The sequence below is a fragment of the Manis javanica genome, chromosome 8 (assembly GCF_040802235.1).
Source record: "Manis javanica isolate MJ-LG chromosome 8, MJ_LKY, whole genome shotgun sequence".
Classification (NCBI taxonomy): Eukaryota; Metazoa; Chordata; class Mammalia; order Pholidota; family Manidae; genus Manis; species Manis javanica.
This window is the reverse complement of record NC_133163.1, coordinates 66,344,005-66,362,703: the sequence shown is the minus strand read 5'-3', so window position 1 is coordinate 66,362,703 and position 18,699 is coordinate 66,344,005. Positions and strand designations below refer to the sequence as shown.

The 18,699-nt window shown below is 35.7% G+C and overlaps 1 protein-coding gene across 9 annotated transcripts in view; it reads left to right on the top strand.

The window, feature by feature from the left end:
- Positions 1–18,699, top strand: part of NUBPL (NUBP iron-sulfur cluster assembly factor, mitochondrial) — a 259,893-nt gene that overhangs the window by 125,643 nt on the left and 115,551 nt on the right. For 8 of the 9 annotated variants that reach the window (XM_073211389.1, XM_073211392.1, XM_073211388.1 and 5 more), the window contains exon 7: positions 13,905–13,937. The exons of the other annotated variant lie outside the window; for it this stretch is intronic. In XM_073211389.1, coding sequence (XP_073067490.1) covers positions 13,905–13,937 — 33 coding nt within the window. The remainder of the gene's footprint in view (positions 1–13,904; positions 13,938–18,699) is intronic. 9 annotated transcript variants of the gene reach the window in all.

The window sequence follows — 18,699 nt, the reverse complement described above, 5'->3', positions numbered from 1 at the left end:
CCATAGGCATAAAATGGGGAAATGATAGTCTCTTCAACACATGGCATTGGCAAAACTGGACAGCTACATGCAAGAGAATGAAACTGAATTATTGTTTAACCCCATACACAAAAGTAAACTCAAAATGCATCAAAGATCTGAATGTAAGTCATGAAACCATAGAACTCTTAGAAGACAACATAGGCAAATATCTCCTGAATATAAGCATGAGCAACTTCTTCCTGAACGCATCTCCTCGAGCAAGGGAAGCAAAAGCAAAAATGAACACAGGAGACTACATCAAACTAAAAAGTTTCTGTATGGCAAAGGACACCATCAACAGAAGAAAAAGGCATCCTACAGTATGGGAGAATATTTTTGTAAATGACATATCAGATAAGGGGTTAACATCCAAAATATATAAAGAACTCACACACCTCCACACCCAAAAAGCAAATAACCTGATTAAAAAATGGGCAGAGGATATGAAAAGACAGTTCTCCGAAGAAGAAATTCAGATCACCAACAGATACCTGAAAAGATGCTCCACATCACTAATCACCAGGGAAATACAATTTAAACCACACTGAGATATCACCTCATACCAGTAAGGATGGCCAACATCGAAAAGACTAAGAACAACAAATGCTAGTGAGGATGCAGAGAAAGGAGAACCTTTCTACACTACTGGTAGGAATGTAATCTAGTTCAACCATTGTGGAAAGCAATATGGAGTTTCCTCAAAAAACTAAAAATAGAAATTGTTGTGCCCAAAGTCGCGAATCCCAGAAGACCACCAAGGAGTCAACAACGATGCAAAAGCAAAGAGCCTTTATTTGAGCTAGCTCAAGCTCAATCTCTCATCTACACCAACGCAGTGGCAAGATGCCAGAGAAAGAGAGCAAGTTTCAATACCACAAAGGTTTTATGGGGTTCTAGGGCAGTTGGTGGGGTGATGGTCGTGGCTCTGGCTGATTGGCTGGATCTAGGGGTAGTTGGTGGGGTGATAGGTTGTGGCTCTTGTCAATTGGCAGGGTCTAAGGGTGGTGGGTGAGCTCTTTGCTGACTGGAGAGGAGAGAGACCAAGCTCTGATTGGGTGAAATAGGATCCAGGTCCTGATTGGCTGAGGTAGGATCCGGGTCCCAATTGGCCAAAATAGAATCTGGGAGCTTGCCCTTTCATTCCCCCCTTTCTCTGGATCCTAAGAAGGGACCCAATCATGGGTCTAATAAGGTTTTGCAGTTGTAAGGAGATAAAGGCTGATACTGTTTTCTTAGCACCATTAGCTGGACTGTATTAATTCTATCTTTAATAAAAGTTATCAGTTTATTGAGGATACATGGTCTAAAGGTAACAAGATTACTAGGGGCTTGTATTGAGCACAGAGGACTATCAGTTGGAAGGCCCCCACGTGGTCTCTGAGAATCTGGACCAGCCTGTTGATGATACAGGGCCCAAGGGTTAGTAAAAGGAGTAGGATGGCAAGGGGTCCTTGAATATTAAAGATAATTTCCTGCGTTAATTTCTCTCTGGGACACTGGCGCCTTGGTTCGGGCACACATCAAAAGACTGCGTGTCCATCCTCTAAGGTGGGCTGAGATATTGTCTATTTGCTAAAGAAACCTGCATTTTACTATGCCATCTACAGCTGGGTCTGCATGCTAAGTCAATTGCTCAGCTTGCAAAATTACCTAGTCAGATCTGAAGGAGGGAAGACAGCACATAGGCCTGGGCCATTTAGTATTCTAAAGTGAATCTTATACACGATTACAAATGATTAGCATAATAAAACATGTGCTACTCTTCTTTATCTGGGGAAGATTAACTGATCTCACTGAAGAATGATTTTAGAGCTTAATGTTCAACAAGTTTTAGTGGGGGGGGGGGGTCCAGCATTGCTCTGATTGCAAATATCCTGCCTTGCTTTCTCCAGAGTCTCTCACCTCATTCTGTGTAAGACTGTGGTCCCTGTCTCATTCTCCCCTCTACAGATGGAGACCCTAGCTGCTGCTAGGGAAAAGGGACGATGACCACTCTGCCTGTTTTGTGCTGAGAGGGAGCGCAGTAAAGGGTGCAGCTAGGTCTCTATCACTGGTCAGTTGAGAGGGCCTCAGAAGGTTGGCACTTCTATTCTGGGTTTCATTTCTATTACTATTTGCAGTTTTGTGGCTTCTAGGCAAGATAAAACAGATTGTGTGATTAGGTTAAGTAGCAACATCTGGAGTTTGATTTTCTTTTCTGGAAGGACAAACTTGATGAGATTAAGAATGCATGGCTGAATAGGAGAACTAGAAATATGAAGACTCTAATTGAGAATCATAGTCAGGTATTATGGGGAAACTAGAATTCTGGATATTAGGATTTAGTATAGATAAGACAGCATTATTGAAACAACACTTTTATCTAAAATCACCCTTATTTTTATTAGAATTAGCCAGATTAAGAAAACAATTAAGATTTGGCTTGATTATTTGCATAAGTGCAGCAAGAAGAGCAATTGATTATATAGGCTCTTTTAAACGTGCCTTGCTGGAACTTTTTGTAAGGAATTTCAGATTGAACTTTTAAAGGCCTCTTGAGGCCAGACAGCCAAGCCAGACTTACCATCACGTTTTGTCTGCAGTACCTGTAGATTTGGATGAATTCCTCTCTTCTTGAAGTTCCTGTGCCTGCCAGGAAGTGACCTTCCTTACTCACCTGGTAAGGCTGCTGGGAACTCTGTAAGCAACGTACCAGGCCAGTTCTTCCAAGGGGCTTTGTTGGCTTTATAAAGTCAACCTTAGTTCCTTAAAGCTGTCCATATCTGAGTTTATGCACGTGTTTCTCAGGTATGACATTCCAGTCAAAGCCTTGGTAGTATAACCTGTGTTTTTAATTGGTCCTCTTACAAGGAATGCAGGCTCTTATTGAACTTATGTAAATAAACATACTGCCCTGAAACATTAAAATACTGAAAGCTTTTAAATTCTTGAGGGGTCAGGTAGAAAGAAAGATAAATGTTTCAATTCTGCTTATAAAGGTATTGTCATTCATGAAACTGTTGTCAGCTTAAGAGAAAAAGCTTAAAACACTTTATCAGCAACATCTGAAACAAAAAGTCACAAAACCATCTTCATTTAGTTCACTTAATCCTATATAACCAATACCTGTTCTGCTGAAATCTAGTTCTTTACTAGTGTAGGAGTAATAAAACAGTGACTATAAATGGCAAAAGACTTACAAATAACAATGGTTAAAGATCTGATGAGAACTTACTGCTAGACAGTAGACATAAGGAAATTCGGATATTTCTGTAACAAAAAAAACATTCAGTAACAAAGTTTAGCATCATTCCCTTTGACAGTACTTTCCAGGTAGTTAAGCAGGTAAGTATATATCAGATAAATAAGCCAAGTTAGTCAAATACTTTCTCCAATGAGAAAAAAAATTCCTCTGACATGTTCCAGGGGCCCTCTGGAAAATATCAGAGTTAACTAGAGGTAAAAGTACCTTTTTGAATTTGATTTTGGGAAGTTGTCAGAAGAAAGTTTATTTGGCACTTGCTTAAATAGTATTATAGGTTGCTATGAAGCGATACTTATCTATTTAACCAGAATGACAAAATACCTCAAAGGCAAATAAAGAAGTTTACACAGTTGTTAGCAAACTTCAGCTTTTAGTCTTTTTAATATTAAGATGTAATTTTCTTAAATACTCAGACAACTCATTGAGACTTTAAGCATGAGAAACTTCTTTGATAAAACAATTAGAAAGCCTTTTTCAATCTTTCAACATTAAGAGCAGACTAACAGTTTAAGAAAACTTTGTCTTTTTAACTGAAAACAAAATTCCAATTTTGCTGTGTACTCGATACCAAGATTCATTTGCTTTAATTTTATATAGCATGACCATATTAAATTCTTCCAAAGCTTTCTACAACCTTCTTCTTATATTTAGATTTTTCTTTCTAAATAAACAGCTGTACTTTACAATAAAGTTACTTTCTTTTATGAAAAGACACGTTCTTTAGCATGCAGAAATGTTTTCCTTATTACTTTAAGTAGTTTTAATTAGAACTTAAAATCATTAGGTACCTTAATTTCTAGTGAACACTGAGAAGCAGGCTATTGTAAACTGTTACACTAGCATTCTTTAGATTGACAAATTTATGAACATTTTATAATTTCTGTAACTATGAGCTTTACAGCACAATCTCTCACTAAACATAAAGTATATCAACTTAGCAAAACTTTAAGATTTTAGGTTACTACAAAGATTCTCAGGCTGCAGGTAGGTATACACAGTGTAACACACAATTAAACAGGTGTTCACTTGCCACACTCATTTAGTTCACTCATTCGTAACAACTATACTAGATTACTTACAAGACCTGTACTGAATATTAGACAACGCCAAGCCTTTAAGCATTTAATTCTTTAAAGATTTAGCAGATAACATGACTTAAATGACCTTAGGTAAACTTTGGCAGCTGATACCTATAAGGATATGCACGCCTCAGGCAAACCCAAATTAGCATTAATGCTTAACATTTTTGTATCAGATTTTCTGGAAGTTTTAGAATGCCCAATATTCACAAGTGCTTGTCTTTAAATCAATTTCATTAATACCATCCAGAAGTAGAAAGATATTTTCACTTACACACTTAGACACACAAACATACAGACTGAGACATAATGATAAGGTTCCCTTTTGGCAGCCATCTGACACTGAAAACTGGCTACTCACTAGAACAAAAAGTCTGCCACCAACCCTTCTGGACTTCCACACTGAGGTTGTTAGCTCTTCCCCTGATATCTTTAACCTGTAAAAGAGTGGTTGGATTAAATGTTCCCTCCGGCAGCCAGCCAACGTTAAAGGATGGCCACTCGAGGTGCAGAAAACACGAAATTTTCTCTTCCTGATGTCCGTGCTCAAATTGTGAGCTCTCTCCCTAATGTCTGAGAAAAATGGTCTGTCATGAGAGACAAGGGGGTCATCTGAGTCTGTCCCATTTTTCTGTCAACAAGACTAAGACAAAAACGACAAACAACAAACATGCACCTACAGAGAAGAGTCTGCCGCGGCCGCGGAGGCAAAACTGAAAGTAAGTTGAGGGCCTGTTGGACTGCAGCGGCAGCTGACTTTCCTCACAGATGAGGACCTCGTCCTCCAGACAGGGGCAAGGGACGTCTCGTCTCCCAAGACCCATGGTCGGTGACCCGCCAGTGCATCCGCCTATGTCAGTGCCGATCCAGATACAGATTGGAGCTCCTACAGGCTTATACAGGCTTGCTTGCAAACAAAAACAGTGAGACACAGGTTAAGACAGAGTGAGACACAGGTAGACAAGGACAGACAAATAACTGAGTGCGCTCACCAGCCGGCACAGGGCTCTCCGGATCAGAAGTCCTGGGGGTCTCTGGGATCCTGGATGAGCCCCCTCATGTTGTGCCCAAAGTCGCGAATCCCAGAAGACCACCAAGGAGCCAACACCGATGCAAAAGCAAAGAGCCTTTATTTGAGCTGGCTTGAGCTCAATCTCTCATCTACACCAATGCAGTGGCAAGATGCCAGAGAAAGAGAGCAAGTTTCAATACCACAAAGGTTTTATGGGGTTCTAGGGCAGTTGATGGGGTGATGGTCGTGGCTCTGGCTGATTGGCTAGATCTAGGGGTAGTTGGTGGGGTGATAGGTTGTGGCTCTGGTCAATTGGCAGGGTCTAAGGGTGGTGGGTGAGCTCTTTGCTGACTGGAGAGGAGAGAGACCAAGCTCCGATTGGCTGAAGTATGATCCAGGTCCTTATTGGCTGAGGTAGGATCCGGGTCCCACTTGGCTGAAATAGAATCTGGGAGCTTGCCCTTTCAGAAATACCATTTGACCTGGCAATCCCACTCCTTGGAATTTACCCAAAGAATACAACTTCTCAGATTCAAAAAGACATATGGACCCCTATGTTTATCGCAGCACTATTTACAATAGCCAAGATATGGAAGCAACTTAAGTGTCCATCAGTAGATGAATGGATAAAGAAGAGGTGGTACATATACACAATAGAATACTATTCAGCAATAAGAAACAAATCCTACCATTTGCAACAACATGGATGGAGCTGGAGGATATTATGCTCAGTGAAATAAGCCAGGCGGAGAAAGACAAATGCCAAATGATTTCCCTCCTTTGTGGAGTATAACAATGAAGCAAAACTGAAGGAACAAAATAGCAGCAGACTCAGACTCCAGGAAGGAACTAGTGGTTACCAAAGGGGAAGGGTGTGGTTGGGCGGGTGGGGAGGGCTGTAAAAGGGGATGGAGGGGTTTTAGTACATGTGTTGTGAGAGATCACAGGGAAAACAGTGTGGCACAGGGAAGGCAAAGAGTGAATCTGTGGCATCTTACTACACTGATGTACAGTGACTGCATTGGGGTATGGGTGGGGACTTGATAATGTGGGTAAATGTAGTAACCACATTGTTTTTTCATGTGAAACCTTCGTAAGAGTGTATATCAATCATACATTAATAACAAATAACAAAAAATAGCTTGTAACTGAACAGCTTAGAGATCAAATTCTTAGAAATGCCCTGTGCTTTGAAAGCCCAGAATCAAAATAGTTAGCACTGTGGCAATTATCTATTATTGCAGGTAGTATTGTCTTATCATTGAGGATAACAAGAGTTGCACTACTTCCTTTTCTAGGCTTCCTTAGAAAAGAACATTATTAAAACATATTCTGAATCTTATTCACAACTCAAATTTATAATATAAACTAAGGATGAATTTGTACTTCAAGCTAACCCTGATTTCTAGTTGTTCGTGTTAAAAGGAAGCTGGACCCAGACTGTAGTTCTCTTACTTCTTATGCTGACCTCACTCTACTTCCTTCTTTTTTTAACTGCTTAATTTAATGAACTGCATTAATAGTTTTTTTGATAGCAATTTTACATTTCTAGGATCATATTCCGTTCATGCCCTGCTGGACTAATTACATCAGTTTTTAAATGTAGGATTTCATTTTCCTTTTTTTTGTGTTTGTTTCCACACTGGAAAAACTCTTCCACAAAACTGTTAGGACCAAGTGCCTTTTGGTGTATGAGTTGGTCTTTGTTTGTTTTCTGTCTACATATATTTCTTATTTATTCATTGAGGTTTTCTACCTCTTCCTGTGTCAGTTTTATTAATTTCTAGTTTCATCTAGTAAAATTACTGGTGTGATATACTTAGTATTCTTTTATCAAAACTTTCAGAGTTGTTAAATCCCTTGTGTTTCCAATTTTTAAAAAAATGAGACTTGTCAGTTTTGTCTTATTTTATTGGTCTTTTTTGAGAAAAAAATGCTTGTGGTTTTATTGAGTTACAGGTTTTGTTTTTTTTAAATCAAAGTAAATTTACATATAAGATTCAAGGATGGTAAGTGAACATTTTGTAGACTTTCTAATATCAAGTGCACACATCAAGTATCCAACACCCAAAACAAGATAATGAGCACTTCCATTGCAACAGAAGCTTTCCTTATGCCCCTTTCTAGTCAGTTCCCCTCCCAACTCCCAGGGGTAACCACTTTCTGAATTTTTTAAATCATAGGTTGTTCTTACCTTTGCTCAGCATAAAGTTTTTGAGATTTATCAATGTTGTTTGTATTGTATGTGCATACTAAATACTAGTTCTTTTTTATTTCTGAATAATATTTCATCATATGAAAATGCCTCAATTTGTTTATTTACTCTCTTGATAGATAGTTGGACTGTCTCTCTTGCTTTTTCTCTTTTTGGTTTATGAATAAAATATTTTGTGCATTTGTGTTTTGTATTTCTCCTGGGTTAATGTCTAGGAATGATATTGCTGAGTTTTAGGGTAGGTAACACATTTAACTTTATAAGAAACTACCAAAGTGTTCTCCAAAGGGGCTGTATCATTTTATACTCCCATCAGCATATGTGAGTTCCATTTATTCTACCTTCTTGCCATTCTTGGTGCTGTCATTCTTACTGATCTTAGCCATCCTGGTAAGAGTGTCGTGATCTTATTGTGTTTTGTGTTTGCATTTCTCTGAGGACCAAAAAAAGTGAGCTTCTTTATATGTGGTTATTAGCTATTTGAATACCTTCTTTTTTGAAGAATCTGTTCATTCTTTTGCTCATGTTAAGTGATTATTTCTCATTGTTGATTTGTAAGATTTCTTTACATTCAAGATAGGAGTCATATATTTAATATATTTCATATAAATATAGGGAGAGAGAAATATTTTCTCAGTTTCTGGCTTGCCTAATCATATTTTAAACAGTCTTTTGATGGGTGGGTTGTTTTTAATTTTGGTTCTGGATGTTCTATTTAGACTGTGATTCACCTCACATTACTTTTTGTGTATGGTGTGAGAAAAAAGTTGTTTTTTGTGTTTTTTTTTCCATATGGGATGTCCAGCTTTCTAGCACTTAAATCTAAGAAGACATTTTCTTCTATTTTGTTGACTAGAAGCCTTGGAAGAAAAGTATGTATATATGTATGATAGATGGTAGATAGATAGATAGATAGATAGATAGATAGATAGATAGATAGATAGATAGATAGATAGATAGATAGATAGATAGATAGATAGATAGATAGACAGACAGACAGACAGACTGTGTTTGTGGGTTGGTCGTTGTGGGGGGGTGTCTGTTTTGGCTTCTCTATTCTGTGATCTGCCTCACATCAACTGCATAATTTTGATTGCTATGATGTAAGGCTTCTGGATTTGTTCCTTTTTAAAGATTGTTTTGGTAATTTTATTTCATGTACATTTTCATAAATTTTAGAATCAGCATGTTAGTTTCTTTAAAAAGTTTGCTGGAATTTTGCTGGGGATTGTGTGGAATCTATTTTGGAGAGAATTGCCATAATAATATTGAACGTTATGTATCTTGCCATTTATTTAGGTCTTTTAAATTTTTTTCTCAGTATTATTTTGTAGTTTAATAAGCTTGCACATATTTGTTAGGCTTATATTTAGATGTTTTAAATTTAATTTTAATTATGTATTGCTAATATACAGAAATATACTTGAGTTTTGTATATTAACCTTGTATCCTACTACATCCTAAAATAATTTATTCTAGCAATTTTTGTAGATTCTGTAGGGTTTTCTGCATATGTAATAATGTCGTCTAGGAGTGAAGAAGTTTTGAATTCTCAATATTTATACCTTTTCTTTTGCTTAACTTATTTCTCTGACTATAATTTTCAGTACAATGTAGAATAGAAGTGGTGAGAGTTGATTTCTTCATCTTGTTCCTGATGTTTGGGGAGTTAGATTTTATATCTACCATTAAGTATAATGTTAGCTGTAGTTTTTTCATGGATATCATCCATCAGCTTCAGATAGTTCTATTTCTACTTTGCTGAGAGGTATTATTAATAATGGGTATTGAATTTTGTCTAATGTTTTTTCTGCTTCTGTTAAAATGATCATATGTTTTTCTCCTTTATTCTGCTGTGACAAATTGCATTTTTTTTCTGAGTTAATCCAACTTTTATTCCTGAGATGAAATCTCTCTTTTTTATGATGCTTTATCATTTTTATATTTTGGTTGATTTGTTTTCTCATACTTTAAGGATTTTCTATGTTCATGAGAGTTATTGGTCTGTAATTTTTTCTCTTAAAATATCTTTGTAATGATTTATCATCAATGTTAAGTCTCCAGCCTTTAGATTTTTGTGTGTCATAAATTTCTTCATTTTTAAGTGACTTCCCTTTTCCTTTTCAAGGTTTGTTATTATTTTCTCATTTTTTTAGTTGAGTCTTATTTGAATCATTAATATGCTTAAGTCCATAAATGTTCCTCTGAATATTGCTTTGATTACCTCATTTTAAATAGATATTGTGTATTATTTACAATCAAAGATATCGTATGTTGTAGCAGGAATACTATTTTCCTCAGTCACAGGTAAGTCTCCAGGAATGGTTTTATACATACCCAGGGTTTCTGTAGCTGTCCCTTTTTTATGAATGCTTTCTACTCTCAGTAAATGAAGCCTTTGACCTCCAGATTATAGCTAAGAAGACATGTCAGGGATGATCCAGTGACAAAATTTTAGTCTCTGCCATGGCAACTGTTGGTCCACATCGTTCAACTTCACTATTGACATTTTAGACTGGGTAATACTTTGTTGGGAGGAGATGGGAACTGTCTTGTGCACAGATGTTTAGTAGCATATCTGAATTCTATCCACTAGATACCCATAGCAGCCCCACTTGTGACAGTTAAAATTTTCTCCAGATATTGCCAATGTCTTGGGATGGGGATGAGGTCAAAGTTGCACCTGATTGAGAACCATTACTTTAGATATTGAGAACAATTTCTTTGTCATTTTTGTTAATTTTGCGAGAGCTAGTACGTTTCCATATAAAGTGAATATATATTAAGTTGATATTTTTCAATTGATAGTAAACCAAGAAGAACGTGTCAAAGGCAACTATTAGCTGCCTCAAGAAGCAGGAAAATTGTGGATTAGATGCTGTCACTGTTACTTTGTTTGATGTCACAAGTGGTATCTGAACCAGGGAATAAAGATATTTGGATGCATGGTTTAAATAACAGAAGAGTCCAGCAGAACAGTATCTTTCTATTCTGTCTCTGTTGCATAGATGTCTTCCCTTAATTCTTTTTAACTGAGAAGCAGAACTGCTTCCCTGGTGTTAAAAATCAGGGTGGATATACATTCATATTCTTGGACAGTCAGGAAGGCACATCACTTCTTTATATTTCACTTGTGTGATAAATATCTGAGGCATGCTTCATAACTGTTACAGTCGCACATAAAACATTCTCTCACTAAATAGTTACTTGTTATTTCAGAGTGAGCATATATAACTCAGTCTTCCCAACTTTTCCCCATTGTTAGAAATTCAGTACTTTTGGTTTTGTTTTTCCTCCCCATTATAAATATTTGTATAAATTTTTTTGTGTGTATTGCAGAGAGTTTTTTTTAATATGTAAAACCAAATTTTTGCTGTAAAGGACTGGGCAGCCATACATGATGTTACTTTTTCCTTCTGATTTTTCTTGACACTTTTTTTTTTTACCATCCTAACTTTAAAAATACCTTTTAAAAACTACTTATTCAAGACTGAGGTGTATACGATTTCACTAATCTTAATAAATCATACATACCTGCATAACTGCTATCCAGATTAGATCTAGAACATTTTTAATACTAGGAGATTCTTGGGCCTTCCCACTCAGTGCTCACTCTCAGAGGTAACCATTATATGACTGATTAATATTTATTTATACATACATACATGTATATTTATATTCATTTATTTTTCAGCTTAACTGAGGCATAATTGAAAAAAGAATTGTATATTTTTAAAGTGAACAGTGTGTTGATGTGGTATACTTATACTTTGAAATGCTTAACACAGGTTAATTAAAACATCCATTACTTCACATAGTTATGATCTTTCTTGAAGTGTGCAGTAAGAACACTTAAGGTCTACTCTAGTATATGACTTTTAAAAATATTTATCAGTTTTACTTGTCCTTAAACTTGAGGCTACTTTTTCATACTTTTTCTTACTTTTTTCATGTATGTCATCTTTGGCAAAGTGTCTATTCAAATCCTTTGCCTATTTTGAAACTTTTTTTTTTTTACTATTGAGTTATATGAGCTCTTGTCCATTTTGGGTATAACTCCTTATTGGGTATATGGTTAGGAAATATTTTCTTCCATTCCATAAGTTACATTTTCATTTTGTTGATGGTCTGTGCTGAGCAAAGGTTTTCAGTTTGACATATTCCCCCTTGTTTCTTTTTGCTTTTGTTTCCTTTGCTTTGGTGTTAAATCAAAAAAATCATTCCCAGGACCATTGAGGAGCAAGCTTTCCCCCTTATGTCTTGTGGGAATTTTACAGTTTAATGTCTGCTTTCAATTCTTTAATCTAGTTTGAGTTGATTTTTTATATGGTGTAAGATGGAGGTCCAGTTTCTCTCTTTTTCATGAGGAACTGTCCAGATGGCACTGAATCTGTAGCGTGCTTTAGGTAGTATGGCCATTTTAATAATGTTAATTCTTCCAATCTATGAACAGGGAATATCTTTCTGTTATGTCTTCAACTTCTTTCATAAAAATTTTATATTTTTCAGTGTACAGATCTTTTATCTCCTTGGTTAAATTTATTCTTTAGTTTTTTATTGCTTTTGATGCTATTTAAATGGAATTGTTAGTTTTCTTTCTAATAGTTTGTTGTTCATGTATAGATATGCAACTCAGTTTTGTATTTTGATTTTGTGTCCTGCAACTTTGTTGAATTTGTTTATTAGTTCTAACCATTTTTTTTGGTGGAGTTTTTAGGGTTTTCTATATATAACATCATGTCATTTGCAAGCAGAGGCAATTTACTTCTTCTTTTCCAAATTGGATGCTTTATGTTTCTTTTTCTTGCTTAATCACTCTAGGTGGGACTTCCAGCACTATGTTGAACAAAAGTGGTGATAATGGACATCCTTTCCTTGTTCCTGCTTTTAGAGGAAAAGTTTTCAGCTTTTTGTCATTGACTATGATGTTAGCTGTGAGCTTATAGTATATGGTATATATTATGTTGAGGTACATTCCTTCTAAACTCAGTTCGTTGAGAGTTTTTATCATGAATAGGTGTTGCATTTTGTTAAATGTTTTTTCTGTATTGGGATGATCATGTGATTTTTATCCTTCATTTCACATTGATTTGTGGAAATTGAACCATCCTTGCATCCCAGGAATAAATCTCACTTGATTATGGTGTATAATCCTTTTAATATACTGTTGAATTTGGTTTGCTAATATTTTGTTGAGGACTTTTACATCTACCTTAGGAATATTAGCCTGTAAGTTTCTTTTTTTATGGTGTCCTTGATTAATTTGGTATCAGGGCAATGCTGGCATGGAAAAATGAATTTGTAAGTGTTCTCCCATCTTGTTTTTTGGGAGAATTTGAGAATCATTGGTAATAATTCTTTAAATATTTGATAGATTTCACCAGTGAAGCTATTTGATCCTGGACTTTCTTTGTTGGAAGGTTTTTGATTACTAATGGCACTGGGTCTGTTCATATTTCTTTTTTCTTTAAAATTTGGTCTTAGTAGGTTGTATGTTTAGCCATTTCTTCTAGGCTGTCTAATATTGGCATATAATTGTTCCGAGTAGTTTATTATGATCCTTATCATTTCTATTATCAGTTGTAATGCCTCTTCATTCATTTCTGATTTTATTTATTTATATCTCTCTTTTTTTCTTAACCAGTTCCATTTATCTTTTCAAAAACTAGGCTTTAGTTTCACAAAAATATTCCCATGTATTTTTCTCCACAAGTTTGATTATTTCAGCTTTCACATTACAGCTATGATCCCTTCAAATTAACTTTTAAAATAATGTGAAATAAGGGTGAAGATTAATTTTATTTTCCATATGGATATTGAGTTGTTCCAACAGTTCGTTACAATGGCACCTTGGTTGTAAATCAAGTGACTGTATGTATGATCATTACCCTAATCTTTGACAGTGATCTCCATAATCATTCTACTTACATGTCTTTTCATTAATATATACTCAGCACTCATTACAATAGTGATTAAATTATTCTGTTTATGTTTCTTGAACTTCATAGTTGAATCACTTCTTTCTTCCCTTATGAAAAACTGTATAAGCAATTTGAACTCATAACCTTCCATCTCCAACTTTATTATTCTTTCTTTGCAAATGTTCTTCATTTTTCATTTGCTAGCTCAATTTTTACTTAAGAAATTAATAATTAAGTGCTGACCTTCTAGAAATTTTGCATGGTTACTTTTATATATAACACTTGAGAATTTGGGTGCTTTTAAATTCTCAATAAACAAATTAAAAAATAGCTGTACCTACTTATAACTCAGTGAAAAAGTTATTTAATATGTTTAGTTTCACTTAATTATTTTTACTTCTTTTACCTTCAGGCTATATCACAAATGAAATGGGAGCTCTGTCAGGTATGAACAGAATTTTAAAGTCTAATTAGAGGGCTGAAATAAGAGGTGGCTAGTTGTATGGGTTGTTCAGTCATTGACAGTTTCTTCACTAGAGGCTACAACCTTCTAGAGCTGTGATGATGATTTTGCCATGTGAACTTTTCCTTTCTACAGACTAAACTTTGTGATCTCAGATTCAAATAAAAGAGGGATGGGGGGAGCTGCTCAACAGTTCCTCTTATTCCTGCTCCTGTTCTTATTTTATATTCTGTTATTTTGTATACTCCCAGGCACTTTGAGGAGTAGATTTAAATTATCTATCTCTATACATTTTCTTACGCCAAGAAGACAATGATAATCTGGATAGTCCAAGGCAGAATTGTGTCATCTGTTGTCTGAAGAGAGGAATTATTATAAAATTCCAACATCTCTGGTAGTACTTAAAGCAGAGTTGTTAGTTCTTAGTTGATTAGAAATGAGGTTTTATATTTCCCATGTGAAGAAATGTGTTTAAAATGAACTAATATTTCCAATTTTTGTTTCATTGAAGTCTTTCTGATAGTGATTTACAAATACATATTCCTCAAAATTATGTTTTGGTGAATAGGTTCATCCATTTCCTGTCTTATAATGTAGAGTTTCAGGGAGAAAATGGGAAAGTCTGTTAATATAACATGTGATCACTTATGTTCAGTTTCTAAATTTTGGGGGCCAGGCAAAGAATATTTCTGTTATATATGGAGTTGATATGTTAACACGATTGGATAGATAAATGTAGAGTTTTTGCAAACAGTAAATTGGTAAGTTAATCAGGTTAGAGAATGGGATGTGCATGAATGGATATATATACACACACATGTATATATATATATATGAACTTTTTTTTTCAATTGATTTTTAAAATATCCTATATTGTTATAAAAGAAATTGGAGGCAACCTAAAATAAAGACAGAAATGTAGCAGAAGGGGATAGGAAAACCACATCAAAAAAAAAAAAATAGATATAGCCCTTATTTACTCTGAATTCTTAAGCTCTAGAGATACTGTTAGAATTTACCTAATTTGCCACTGGTGCTATGAAACCAATGTTCTTTATCCATTCAATAACAAAATCTCCCTTCTCTTTCAAAGCTCGTGCAATGCGACCATGTACTTTCTACTTTGGTCTTTTCTATGATCTTTTAACTATATACCTGTATCTATTATCTACTAAGCTCTTAAACTTGACTCTATCCACAAACCACCTGGAGTTTTTGTTAAAATGCAAATTCTTATTCAGTAGGCCTGGGGTTGGGGCTTAGATTCTGCATTCTTTACAAGCTTCTAGGTGATGAAATTGGACCACAAGGTAAGTATCAACAAGGACTGAGAGCAGTCCTCAATATTATCAGGAGCTTTGGCAGCTGGTTTACAGTCTTGCAACATTGATCTGTGCAGTCATTTTGGGGTATCTCTTAATTCTTACATCTCAACTAATAAAATTTTTATTTTAACTCCAGTATCTTCTAACACTCCATTCCCATATTCTCACCTAGATTTTGCTGTCACTGGAGCTTTCCTACTTCTAAATCTTGTATTTCATTTTCCTACTCTGACTTTAACCTTTCAGCTTTCTCACTCCTTGACCTACTTAATGGACATTGCTCTCTGTTTAACCTCATTGAGACCTACAGATCCTGACATCTTCACTTTCTCTGAGTCTGTGAGTCCTGTACTTAAAGTATATCTTTCTTCGTTGAACCTGAAGTTCATTACCATCCTTTTAAGGGATGGTGTCACCAGTGTCCTCTTCCTTGTTTTCAAGATGCCATTCCTGTGTCAGAATTGCAGCTCAGCTTCTCCTTTTCTACATTACAGTCAAATTGCTGAATATACCTGGAGGAAATCACATATTGTCCAGATGGGTGCCTTTTTGTATTTATGGTACCCATTCTCATCTGGGCTCTTTATGATGCTGTTTTCTGACCCAGAGTTTTCCTTCATGAGGAAGACGTTCTTTTGTCTGAGTCTGCAGAGCTTATAAACAAAACACCTTTGAGAAACTGGGAGGAATGTCTGTGTGAGTCTATTTAGAAGTAAGGATGAAGTTTTCCTAAACGTAGAAACTGTTGCTTAGTGTGTCACAGTAGTTAACAAATGAAAGAACCCATGCTCCTCTCATGCCCATGACGCCATTCCTCAGGGTACCTGCAGCGTTATGTGTGAGAATGGCAAAAAATTCTTAGTTTACCCCATTGACTTCGATACTTGCACATACATGCACCAGTTTCCAATCCTTCTTCCTTTTCCTATTCAGAGTTCTAGTTTTGCTTATTGTCATAATTCTGTTTCTTCCTGATTTCTCCAAGTCTTCCAGTGGTTGATAACCTCCCTTCATTGCTTTGCTATTAAGAAGAGGAAAAAGATACAAAAAGAAAAGTAAAAAGTCATTCTTAAGTTTAATAAGATTACATTCCTTAAGTGAGAATTGTTGCATGCTGTCTGCTCCTTATATCTAATTCGCACAGTTTACTGATTACAGTAATTTCCATGTGTCATCAAGAAATTGTTACTATAAAGTATAACTGATAAAAGGGTTTTGTTTAGAAACTATAAGCTACTGTAAAAATACATTGAATAAAGTAAAAACATAAGGTATAATGCACTCCTAAGAGAAGATTTGAAGGTTGAAATTTTCAGTTATTTTCTAAAGTGGCCTGTGGCCTAAGTAATTAGTTGGTGGATATTTTATATGGCTCTTGTAAGCATGTAACTCTGAATACTCCTTACTACAGGTTATAGTGATGTCCTCCATCAGTCAGCTCCTTTGTTTTGACTTTGAATTTACTATACACTTTTTAAAAATCTTTTTAATTTCTTTATTTGGATATTGTTAATGTACAATTATTGAACATTATGGTTACTAGACTCCCTCTATTATCAAGTCCCCTCCACATACCCCATTACAGTCACTGTCCATCAGCATAGTAAGATGCTATAGAATCATTACTTGTCTTCTCTGTATATACTGCCTTTCCCATGTCCCCCCCACTACATTATGTGTGCTAATCATAATGCCCCTTTTTCCCTGTTAGCCCTCCCTTCCTACCCATCTTCCCCAGTCCCTTTCCCTTTGGTGACTGTTAGTCCATTCTTGGATTCTGTGAGTCTGCTGCTGTTTTGTTCCTTCAGTTTTTCCTTTGTTCTTATACTCCACAGATGAGTGAAATCATTTGATACTTGTCTTTCTCCATCTGGCTTATTTCACTGAGCATAATACCCTCTAGCTCCATCCATGTTGTTGCAAATGGTAGGATTTGTTTTCTTCTTATGGCTGAATAATATTCCATTGTGTATATGTACCACATCTTCTTTATCCATTCATCTGCTGATGGACACTTAGGTTGCTTCCATTTCTTGGGTATTGTAAATAGTGCTGTGATAAACATAGAGGTGCATATGTCTTTTTCAAACTGGGCTGCTGCATTCTTAGGGTAAATTCCTAGGAGTGGAATTTCCGGGTCAAATGGTATTTCTATTTTGAGTTTTTTGAGGAACCTCCATATTGCTTTCCACAATGGTTGAACTAATTTACATTCCCATCAGCAGTGTAGGTGGGTTCCCCTTTCTCCACAATCTTGCCAACATTTGTTGTTGTTGTCTTTTGGATGTTGGCCATCTTAACTGGTGTGAGGTGATATCTCATTGTGGTTTTAATTTGCATTTCTCTGATGATTAGCAATGTGGAGCATCTTTTCATGTGCCTATTGGCCATCTGTATTTCTTTTTTAGAGAACTGTCTGTTCAGCTCCTCTGCCCATTTTTAATTGGCTTATTTGCTTTTTGTTTGTTGAGGCATAAGCTCTTTATGTAACTTGGATGTCAACCCCTATCAGATGTCATTTATGAATATATTCTCCCATACTGTAGGATGTCTTTTTGTTCTACTGATGGTGTCCTTTGCTGTACAGAAACTTTTTAGTTTGATATAGTCCCACTTGTTCATTTTTGCTTTTGTTTTCCTTGCCCAGGGAGATATGTTCATGAAGAAGTTGCTCATGTTTATGTCCAAGAGATTTTTGCCTATATTTTTTTCTGAGAGTTTTATGGTTTCATGATTTACATTCAGGTCTTTGATCCATTTTGAATTTATTTTTGTGTATGGGGTTAGACAATAATCCAGTTTCATCCTCTTACATGTAGCTGTCCAGTTTTGCCAACACCAGCTGTTGAAGAGGCTGTCATTTCCACATTGTATGTCCAGTCTCCTTTATCAAATATTAATTGACCATATATGCTTGGGTTTGTATGTGGGCTCTCTATTCTGTTCCACTGGTCTATAGGTCTGTTTACTATACAATTTAAGATTCTTAAATACTTATGGTGAGTCAGTATCCTGATTTGTTGATGGAAATGTCTGGTTTGCTTGAAGAGTGTGTACCTCTTGGTAATACATTGTTGTCCTGGTACTAATCAACCTTAAACAGTGAGAACAGTTTTCCCTTAGATCAGATAGTCCTTGAATTCTGGTATTGTGTATGTGTCTACTCATTTAAATTAACTAGGGTGAGATTCTAAATAACTCCTCAGAAATTATATTACACTATAGTTGCATGTAAGACTAAACAGAGTATTTCTGAGAGGAGGTCGAAGAAATAGTAATGAGAAGATTTAGGTAATGAGTATCTGTGCTTTGCTGTTGTCATACTAGGCCATAACTCTGTTTCTCACCTTACACAGGTTAAGGATAATCTATTAAAGGTTGATGAAGAAATAAACTGGTAGTTATTTGGGGGAAAGCTT